The sequence below is a fragment of the Leptonychotes weddellii genome, chromosome 10 (assembly GCF_054177405.1).
Source record: "Leptonychotes weddellii isolate Sample4059 chromosome 10, ASM5417740v2, whole genome shotgun sequence".
NCBI lineage: Eukaryota > Metazoa > Chordata > Mammalia > Carnivora > Phocidae > Leptonychotes > Leptonychotes weddellii.
Genome location: NC_138378.1, coordinates 43,363,714 through 43,375,123, shown reverse-complemented (window position 1 = coordinate 43,375,123; position 11,410 = coordinate 43,363,714). Strand labels below are relative to the sequence as shown.

Below are 11,410 nucleotides of genomic sequence, written 5' to 3'. Positions count from 1 at the left end.
CAAAAAAAAAAAAAAAAAAAATGCTTCCCTATTGTTTTATATTATGTGGATGATCTACACCAGAGTCTATAGAAAATTGGCTTTAGATGTGGTTAGACATTTTAGAAGTAGATAAATATATAGTAAGTAAAAGGCATATAAAATTGTCCTTTACTTTTACAGTTGAGGGTAGGGCACTACTGAGAGACAAGTTAAAAGCATCTCAAGGGGAAGGCTTCTGGTGGTCCACAGAGAGTGACAACTGTCTAGCACTGGAGCACGGGGTGGGGGGGGGCGGAGAGAGGGGCTCAACTGGTTTCCACCTGCCCCAGCCCATAGGGGCACTCTAGTGGAGAGATCAGCCAAAGAGCTTGAGAAGGAAATTCAAACACAGATGCACAGGATGACGGTGTTTGAGATGCCGTTTTCTTCTGTCTTCCTTTATGAGGATAGCTTTGTTCTTGTGAACCACAGCTTCCTGCTGTGTCCTCCAGAAATACAGATTTTTATGAGAGCACTTCTTTACCATCTGCTTTCTTTCTTTCTTTCTTTATTTATTTATTTATTTATTTTTTAAAGATTTTATTTATTTATTCATGAGAGACAGAGAGAGAGAGGCAGAGGGAGAAGCAGGCTCCCAAGGAGCAGAGAGCCCGATGCGGGACTCGATCCCAGGACCCTGGGATCATGACCTGAGCCAAAGGCAGCCGCTTAACCATCTGAGCCACCCCGGCGCCCTACCATCTGCTTTCTATTCATTAGTATCCTACTTCCAAGAGGATACTTGGGAGGGAAAGTTTTGCTCTAACAACCAAAGATTTTAGGGTCCCTTGAAAAATCTGTCTTTAGAATGTTCAACGTTTGTGTTAGGAAACTATTTAAAGGGTACCAGTAAACGGCATAAACAAAGACATCAATGACACAAGGTCATTAGATACTAACTGGTTGAAAACAAAATGGGAAAGAAAGTTTTTATTAGGTCATTCTTCCTCCTATGCTAATGTGACTACAAACAATTGAGACAGGATAAAAATAAATCTAGCTAATGTGAATTCATCTAATGTGAACTTGAAGACTTCTAAGAAAATAAATACATTGAGGTTCTTTGTAAGAAAAAATTTAGCTTAAATTACAGCTCCACAATTTCAGTCTTTCTCTGTTAAACTGTTATGTTTATATGTTAAATACTTAGAAATTTTTGATCCATATCACTATTTGCCAAAGAACAGGGATTTGAAAGGTGACCTACAAGCTGAAAATGAGTGCTTAGCACCTTTTTAATAAATTCAAAAAAGCAGTTAAATTCAACAATTTAATAGGCCCTGAACTAGAATAAGCCCACTTACCTAGAATAAGGCCCATTGTGATAATTTCCCAGGAACAGGCTTAGTGTTAAATACAAGCAATAACCTAGTAAATTAACCTTTTCTTGGTATATGCAAGTCTTTATATTTAGAAAACAGACAAAACAGGATGTTTTATACTAAGCATAATGCTTATGATATAAATAATCATCACAAGGCAACATTTACTTTGCTACTGAGTCTAACATTTCCATCATTCAACACTCATAAGATTTAAAGTATCTCAAGACGAGAAATACCTGGCTATTTTTTTTTAATAGGACTGAAGTACCATCATCAACTTCAAATTCTCCGTAGTCTTTTATACACCGCACCTGAAAAGAAAAACTGTTGTTTTATCTAAATAGTTTTTAATATATAGTGACCATAAAATAAATAGGGGTTATAAAAATACCCACACAGTACAAATCCTAGGCTTTCTGTCTGTTTCTTCTCTGTGTACCTGGGCCTAGGACTCCTTACTGAGGAGCCAATTGTCCTGTTTGGATGGGGAGGAAGGAGAATGGCAGGATCTCCAAAGTATGTGTATGTCTGTGCCGACAGCAAAGAAACCTAGGGAGCTGGTGAGGGAAGACAATATCACATATTATGTTCCCTCTGCAAATCCTAGAAAATCAAAATATGTATCTACAAAGAAAAGAGAATGTTTTATCGACTCCAACTTGCCTCTTACAGATTCTTCCATGAAATATCGATTATCTGAGAATAGAACATAGGTAAGTCTCCACAATTTCTGTTTTAAAGGGATTCTTCCAATCTTCTTCAATATTCAGATTGTTTCCCAGGAATATGTAGAAGTACACCATGAAAGAAGAGATGCAGACTCACATCATAAGAATCAAGAGAGGTTCTTGGTCAGAAGGTAGGAGGGGTAAGGCAGCCTTTTGATAACCACCTCTGTAACTGCCAAGAAGAGCACCGACAGACTGTAGCTCTCAGTTTTCCTCTCCCATGAGAACCCATGACAGGAGTTTGTGCTCCTGAGGTCTCGCATTGTTTATGAGTGAAGCCAGCCCCACCAGCAAGTTCATCTTCTACTTTTCCTAGATAATTTCATGCCCTGTGATTCCTCTGGAATCTTAACATGACTTCCAAAGGTATTTTACTTAGTTCAAGAAATACCATTTAAGAAAAATCCCCACCACCACTACGACCTTTTTGCTTCTTTAAATAAACTTATATTATGGAAAATCTCAAACATTCAGAAGTAAAAAAGACTAATATAATGAAATTCCATCAACTGTCTTCAACAGTTATCAACATGTGGCCAATCTTGCTTCCTTATCTACTTCTGGATTATTGTGAAGCAAATCCTACATACCATTTCATCTGTAAATATTTAGGTATTTATTTCTACAAAATAAGATTCTTTTTATTTATTTTTTTAGAGGTTTATTAATTTTATTCTTGTTCACAAAGAATCAGCTTTTGGTTTCATTCAATATCTTTTTTTTTCTTAAGTTTTTATTTAATTTCAGTTGGTGTTATATTAGTTTCAGGTGTAAGATTCTTTTTAAGAAACAATCTCAATACTGTTATCACATCATCTTAATAATTTTTTACTATCATGAAATTCCCGGTTAATATCCATATTCCCCCATCTGTTTCATGAATGTTTTCTTTAAAGCTGCCATGTTACATCAGAATCCAACAAGAGCTACACATGACACATTTCTGACATGTCTCCACGTCTTTTAATCTATACAGTTCTCTCCCTTTTCCCCCTTCCCCTTGGCAATCTATTGATAAAGAAAGTGGGGGGGCGCCTGGGTGGCTCAGTCGTTGGGCGTCTGCCTTCGGCTCAGGACATGATCCCAGGGTCCTGGGGTCAAGCCCCGCATCGGGCTCCCTGCTCTGCGGGAAGCCTGCTTCTCTCTCTCCCACTCCCCCTGCTTGTGTTCCCTCTCTCGCTGTGTCTCTCTCTGTCAAATAAAATCTTTAAAAAAAAAAGTGGGTACTTTGGTAGTTTCCCACAAACTAGATTTTGTTGTGGATCCCTGTGGGGTCACTTAGCATGTTCCTCGGTCCCTGAATTTCCTATAAACTGAAGTTTCGTCTAGAGGCTAGATCAGATCAGTTTTGATTTTCTGGCAAATGGTGTTACAAATTTCCTCTCACAGGACCTTGTGAAGCACAAAATATCTGGCTGTTCCTTTCTGGATGTTAACACTGATCAGTGGGTCTAGGTGTTACCTGTACCCATCCATAAACATCATCTTCATCTCCATTAACTTTTCACCTACTGGTTTTAGAAGCTATTTGCCTCTATGTGTTATGGCTACAAAATGGCACTAATTTAGTTCTTTTATTCTACTGCATTTGTTAGCTGGAATTCTACTATAAAGAAGAAATTTTCCTTGTAAACAATTTGGCTACCCTGAGATAGAGTTTATACAGTAAAGGCTGATAGATGCTTGATCCTATACTTTTATTCACCACTTTTCAAAATGAGTTGCATCCCTCATATTCTTCAAGAGGGACCAAAAATATTTTATTTTTTAAATTGTTATTGTTATTTGGTATCATTATGCATTCATGCTTCTAACATAACCAATGTGATGCAATTCACTGCAGTTAATCATTTTGATGCTTGGATTATTCCTTCTTTGGCCAGTGAGCGCTCCTTCAAATCAGCTCCCACTTTTTTAGCACTCCCCCCTGTAGTCCTTAAAACACTCTGCTTTCTAGGGAAACAAGGTATTCCAAGCGCAGCTTGTGCATTTTATTTAGAACCTGGAATCAGCCTTTTATTTCCCCCTCTAGTTAAGTCTGGTTTCCTTTAGTGGGAAATGGGATTTAAACTCCAGAATTTGGCTGCTTATGGCATTGGGTTGGTTGGTGTTTCTACGTCTGTCCTGTGGACAGAGCTAAAAAACACTTTTTTAAAAAAAGATGATTCAACATGAGTCCATGCTGATATTTCTAACTCCAGTTTGGGAATATAGGCTTTTCACTTAACTTTTTCATTTTAATATTTGAATCACTTTTCTCTTATTTTAAAAATCTTGGTTCCTGGTGCCACTACTTTTTTGCTTGATTTATCAATATATAAACTGTTTCAAAATAACAGTAATGATATTATTAATCATGATTACTAAAAACAGGTTAAGATTTCTTTGTAATTCTTTTCATCCTTAGAACATATCCACTAGGGATATACAATCAATTTATGTATTTTAAAGTAATTTAAAATAATTCCTGTGTGACTAATCTACCAACTTGAAACATAGGTTCATATGTTTCATTTTGCTTTCAAAATCTGTGGGTTGGTTTTCCACTTTAATTTTTTTAATAATATGTAAAATATGTATATGGTTCCAAAGTTAACCCTGTTAAAATACAAATGCAAATTCAGAAAATTTTAGCTATTCTATCCTATTCCCACCATCCCCCTAGAGGTAACATTTTGGTTTGGATACATGTTTCCTTTCCTTTTTTTTTTTAATTTTTTTTTTGAGATTTTATTTACTCATTTGAGACACAGAGATAGACAGAGAGCATGAGCAAGGGGAGAGGCAGGGGGAGAGGGAGAAGCAGGCTCCCTGCCGAGCCAGGAGTCTGATGTAGGGCTCGATCCCAGGACTCCGGGATCGTAACCTGAGCTGAAGGCAGACGCCTAACCATCTGAGCCACCCAGGAACCCTCCTTTCTTTTTTAATGTAAGTTAATATATAGTCATATACCCCCCTCTTCTTAGACAAAAGTAAGCATAATCTATGCATTGAAGAAAAATCTATTTTATTTTAGTTGTTTTTTTTTTTTTAAGATTTTATTTTTAACTAATCTCTACACCCAACGTAGGGCTCAAACTCACAACCCCGAGATTAAGAGCCACATGCTCTACCGACTGAGCCAGCCAGGCATGCCAAGAAAAATCCTTCTTAAAAGGTATATTTACCTCTATATATAGGCTTTTTGGAGGTTTCATATCCTGTGTGATGTCCAAACCTTCATCTCCTCCCAGTGACCTCATATAAGTAGCAAGGGACTTTTTATAATGATTGAACCACTCCATCTGTAAACATAAAGACAGTCATTTGACAAAGTTATAAGAAAACAAACTTGCAGAAATTATATACTCATCCTTTCATAAATAGCCCATTTCCCCACATAGATCACTACTGACCATTCATTCATTTAAACTACAAGTATTACTAATTGCCTGCACCAGTCTGGGGATTTAGGATGGATCATTTAACAAAGTGAACAAAAATCTCTATGCTCATAGAAGTTACATACTAGCATACTTAATCACAGACCTAAGGAACATTTGACCAGATACAGACCCATGAAAAAAATACCATTTCAGAATTATGATCTCTCCAAACTCTGCATTGACAGTTTTTCTGAAAACTATAAAACCCTGCTGAGAAAAACACCCAAGTGTCCATCAACTGATGAGTGGATAAGATATGTATATCCATACAATAGAATATTATTCAGCCATACATCAGAATGAAGTTCTGATACATGTTAGCACATGGATGAACCTTAAAAAACATGCTAAGTGAAAGGCACAAAAGGCCACATACTGCATGATTCCACTTAAATGAAAAATCCATAATACGTAAACCTATATATAGAGAAAGATTAATAACCTCCAGGGGCTGGGAAGACTGGAGAGAATATGGAATAACTGATAATGGATACAGAGTTTCTTTTGGGGGTGTGAAAATGTTCTGGAGTAAGATGGTGGTAATAGATGCGCAACTCTGAATATACCAAAAAAAAAAAAAACCAAAAAAACCTGAATTGTATACTTTAAAAGGGCAAACTTTATGGTATATAAGTTATATCTCAGTAAATCTGTTTTTTTTCATTGTTGAGAGATATTAAAGAAGACCTAAATATATGGAGGGATTACCACATACATGATTCAGTATTATAATCGTATCAACTCACCTATAGATTCAATTCAATCTCAATCAAAATCTCAATTAAAAAAATAGAACCTGACAAATTGAGTCTAAAATTTACATGGAAATGCAAAGGGCCAAAAATAGTTGAGACACTTAAAAAAGAACAAGATGGTAATACACACTTAAGACTTACAATAAAGTTACAATAATTACAACACTGTAGAATTGGTATGAGGACAGATTAAGAGAACAGAAGAGAAAGTCCCCTACCCCAAATCCTCAGATATATTGACACTCAATTTATGACAAAAGTGGCACCACACATAGAGCAATGGGGAAAGGAGAACCTTTTCAATTAAATGTACTAGATCATTTCAATATCCGTATTCAAAATGCAACATTATACACAGAAATCAATGCCAGTACTGTAGATCTCCTCATGAAAGGTAAAACAATACAGCTCCTAAAAGAGTCCATAGAAAAACGTCTTCATAATCCTCATCAGAAAGTGTGTGTGTGCGCAGGAATCATAACTTTACCATAGTGAAAAGAATAAGAATCGCTACCAGCTGAAGGTGAGGTCTGGGAAGGTACTTCAGGGACCAAGGGCAGGTCACCCCAAGATGGGCCAATTTGGCATGAAGACTGTTTTGAGTTAAAAAGCAATTAAAACCCAGCAGATTCAGGAAAAGCTCTTTACCTTCCTTACAACTGCCTTAAAAAAATTTAGAGGATCTGCTCCAGGAAGAGAGCTCCCACCATAAACAACTATATTATACTGTGAACAAGGTATGGTAGACAGGGAGGGACCTAGAAAGGCCTGTTTGATCAAAGTCCTTTCTTTGTCTCATTGTTTTCTGTGGGCCCAGCAAACATCTGTTTACCAAACATTTGCTCTTTTTCATTCTTCTTGAGGATTACATTCTTTCCCTTTGAAGTCCTAAACCCCTAACCCTTGGGGCTCCTGGCTGCCTCCACTGGTAGAGTATATGACTCTAGATCCTCTTGATCTGAGAGTCTTGAGTTCAAGCCCCACATTGGGCATTGAGCTTACTTAACAACAACAAAAAAGACCTCATTTTGCCTGTTTTTGGAATTTCCATGTCTGTGTGGATTCCCTGTATGTATGAAATTTGATTTTCTCCTGTTTATCTGTCTCACACTGAGACACCTGGGTGGCTCAGTCAGTTAAGTGTCCAACTCTTGACTTTGGCTCAGGTCATGATCTCAGGGTTGTGAGAATGAGCCCCGAGCTGGGCTCTGTGCTTAGCACAAAGTCTGCTTGAGATTCTCTCCCTCTGCCCCTCCTCCTGCTTGTGCATATGCATGCTCTCTCTCTTTCTAATGAATAAATAAATAAAATCTTAAAAAAAAATCTGTCTCATGTCAGTTTGATTCTTAGTCTGGCTAAAAGAACCTTAAGGGGACAGGACATTCTTGCTCCCTGAGTAAGCAAACATGAAGCTTCTAGTGTCCTCTCCCTATGGAATCATGACACACTGCCCTCCTGGCACAATGGTATGTAACAATACACACAAAGTACTATCAACCAGGGAGGCTCACACCAGTTTTGGTGTCCAGAATTTTTACTGGGATTTCATCACACAGGCACCATTGCTTAAAACACTATCCATGTAACTGAGCTCCATCTCTAGCTCCCCTCTCCTCTCTAGAAGTTCAACTGGCGTCAAGAGATTCAAAGCTCCAAACCTATGGAGATAGCAGGACCCCCCAAATTTGTAGCCAGTTAGAATGGCAGGAAGCCCTGGGAACCCCCAAACCTATGGCTGGTGTCTGCAGTAAGGGCAGTCTTAGCCTGTGAAGGTGGTCTAACTCTAGAGTGTCAGAAGTCACTGCAAGCCTTTAATAGGTAAGTACTACCATCCTCATTGTGTAAATGAGGGAATTTAGGCATAGAGAGAACTCAAGTCACTTACCAAAGATTAGACAGTAGCAGAAACAAGATCTGAACCCAAGTTTACTTGAGTCTAGTCCTGTGTCCTTAAATATTGGGCTAGCTCTGAGCCTTAGTGATGGGTCAAATGAAGAGTTTTGTTACAGATATTCATGTTGACTAGGAAAGTACACACACACACTCTTTCTTTGGAAAATCCCTAAATAATAATGCCAGTTCTTTAACCCTACTGATGGATCACTAATAAGTAGGGCCCTTTATTTATGTATTTATTTTTTAAAGATTTTATTTATTTATTTGAGAGAGAATGAGAGACAGAGAGCATGAGAGGGAAGAGGGCAGAGGGGGAAGCAGACCCCCCGCTGAGCAGGGAGCCCGATGCAGGACTCGATCCCGGGACTCCAGGATCATGACCTGAGCCAAAGGCAGTCGCTTAACCAACTGAGCCACCCAGGCGCCCCAGTAGGGCCCTTTATTTTGTTAATCAGAGAGGTTTCCACATAGCATTTAGAATTGCTCCTGCCATTCTCATCATAGTATATACTAAATAAATACAGACCAAAAACTGCTGAAAAACAGACATTAAAGACAAAGAGAAATACCATAAATACTATTACAGAACAATGCCAGAACCAGCATTTTCCAGATTCGGAAACGTGAACAACAGTACTAGCTTACTTCTTCAGCAGACATGTGAAATCGTAAGGCATTGGGCAGGATGCTGCCGTACTCCCACCTGAGTGCTCTGATCCGAAGCAATCGGTCATACCTAGGAGAGAAGGTACGAGACTGCATGACTATAAGAAGACACCTTGGGGATGACAGGGAAACATAAGTATGGACTGGATGGGTGCGGTGAAGTGTTCTTTGTTTCTCTAGGTTTGAGAATAGTGCCATGCTCATGGGAGAAAAGGCCCAAAAGGTCCTTATTTCTTAGGGTATTCGGTGGTAAAAGGCCATCAGGTTCTAGAATAGTTTAACACAGGCAAATAAAACAAGATGGAGCAAATATGGGAAAATGTTAAAAACTGTTAAGCCTATATGGTAGCTCCATGGGGGTTCATATTATTCTCCCCGGCTTTATGAATACTGCAATTTTTCACGATAAAAAAAAATTTAATGGAAAAAAGAAGTATTTCGAATGCTTATACAGGAAAAACAAATCTAAGAATTTCTGTTATCCATTTGAAATGGTCAATTAGGAAGCCACATGGAAAGCCCTCCATTGTTCCCTGCCACCCCAAGCAAAAATTGAGAAGCTTACAGGTACGCTACAGCACAGCGTCGATTTCTTAACAAAGAACAGTGTCGAAACTTGATGGTTGGTATCAAGTCACTTCGTCCACCCGACTTCACTTCATTTCTGGTAAGAACATTTAAAGAAGAAAAGAACAAATATACATATTTCAGCATAAGATAAACTTTCAAAGCCAACTAACAACTGACTTCCTTGTTTGTTTTTATCTATTTATAATTAGCGGTTAATCTAACCAAATAGTACCTGCTCCACATCAGAGATTTTACTGGTATGTTAAAAGATAAAAAAGCCAAAAGCTGAAAGCCAAAAGTAAACTAATTTACCTAAGATCATGCTATAGATATTTCATTTAACCATTTGGTATTATGCATTTTTGCACACTGATTAATCTCCATTATTTTCAAAAGACACATATTGTATTTACTCACATTTTGGAATTCTTTTATTAGGCTGGAATAAGAGATAAACCTAACATCATGGTTCACAAGATTATGGTCTTATATCATGTTTTTATTTTAAATGGTACTACTCTTTTGATGGTTTTTCCAAATCCTTGGAATAAAATGGAGTCAAAATGGTCCTTCAGTTATCCCACATATATTTATTGATCTTCACCTATGTACGTGTCTTATACTGCAGTGTTTTTCACACAGAGAGGGAAAAATTTTGGTTTTACCATACAAAATGTACATCTCCTTAGATATTAGACAAGTATCACATTTAAAAACCAGATGTATAATTAATTAATGGGCACAGAGTTTCAGTATTCCACGATAAAGGATTATGAAGATGGATGGTGGTGATAGCTGTGTAACATTATGCACATATTTAATACTACTGAACTGTACACTTAAAAGGGTTGAGATGGCAAATTTTATGTTATTATTTTACCATAATAAAAATGATGGGAAAACACAAAGACAGATGTACAGGATGAGTAAGAATCTACTTTGGAGTTTTAAAAGGAACTGGATGGATAAGAAAAGGATTCCTTCCTGCAGTGCCTGCTCCAGGCCCTGAAAATAGAGGCAAAAATCTATGTCCCGGTCCTATCATGTCTTCTAGATCTGCTCTGTACACTTCTGTCACTCTCTGAAAGTCAGACTCGTTCTCCACATTGTTTACAACGTGCTCTGGATTATAAAGAAACAGTACAAATAAAATATATTCAAGCTAACTCCAGAGTATTTCATTAAGTACATAAGGACTTCCTAAAAAATTTTACTTTTACACGAGTAATTAAAAAGGAATAGACTTCCTCTGACAAAAAATTTTAACAGAAACTGGTAATAGTGACTGCCCCCATTCCCCACCAAGAAAGAAATTAGGAGGGTGGGGCACAGAATTTTGGATCACAAATTTGCAAATGGTACAAATATAGCAAATACAGGAAAATCATTCCCTTACTGGACTAAGGCCTGTTAGGCCACCTCCTAAATAAATATGTCTTTAACCTGTTTACTTTCTGCTTAGTCCAGGTCACCTCTGCTGTCACCTGGATGGCCAGCATGCCTCCCTCTCCTCTTGGTCCCCTGGTCTACTGTCCACGCAGCAGCAAGGGTGATCTTTTAAAACACAACCATGCCACCATCAGTCCCACGTGCTTAAAATTCTCACCTGGTGTCAACCTTTGCCTGCTTGCTAAGCTTCAGCCACACTGGCTTTCTTTAACTATCACTGTCCTGAGCACCCCACCCTTCTTCACAACTCAGGGCCTTTGCATATGCTGCCCCCTCCACCTAGGATGTTCTCTGCCCACAATCACTGCCTCATGGAAACTGGCTTCTCCTTTAGATCTCAGCTAAAAGGTTTCTTCCTTGGAGAGAACTTCCCTGACTCCTCAATCTAAGTCTATCTTTAATTAACTATTCTCTCTCCCAGAACTCTGTTGTTTTCCTTCATGGCATGTATCCCAGTTTGGTGTATCTGTATTTATTATCTCTCTTCTGCATTAGACTGTGAGGGCTATGGGGGCAGATATCTTTTTTTTTGAGGTTTTTATTTTTTTTGTTGTTGTTTATTTATTTATTTTTTG

General features: G+C 38.0%; 1 protein-coding gene across 2 annotated transcripts in view; it reads right to left on the bottom strand.

Moving 5' to 3' along the window:
- GINS1 (GINS complex subunit 1) overlaps positions 1 to 11,410 on the bottom strand; it is a 20,581-nt gene that overhangs the window by 2,553 nt on the left and 6,618 nt on the right. For both annotated transcript variants that reach the window (XM_081833295.1, XM_081833297.1), the window contains exons 3-6: positions 9,382 to 9,480; positions 8,796 to 8,886; positions 5,242 to 5,358; positions 1,583 to 1,657 (exon numbers count right to left, since the gene is read on the bottom strand). In XM_081833295.1, the coding sequence (XP_081689421.1) occupies positions 1,583 to 1,657; positions 5,242 to 5,358; positions 8,796 to 8,886; positions 9,382 to 9,480 (382 nt within the window). The remainder of the gene's footprint in view (positions 1 to 1,582; positions 1,658 to 5,241; positions 5,359 to 8,795; positions 8,887 to 9,381; positions 9,481 to 11,410) is intronic.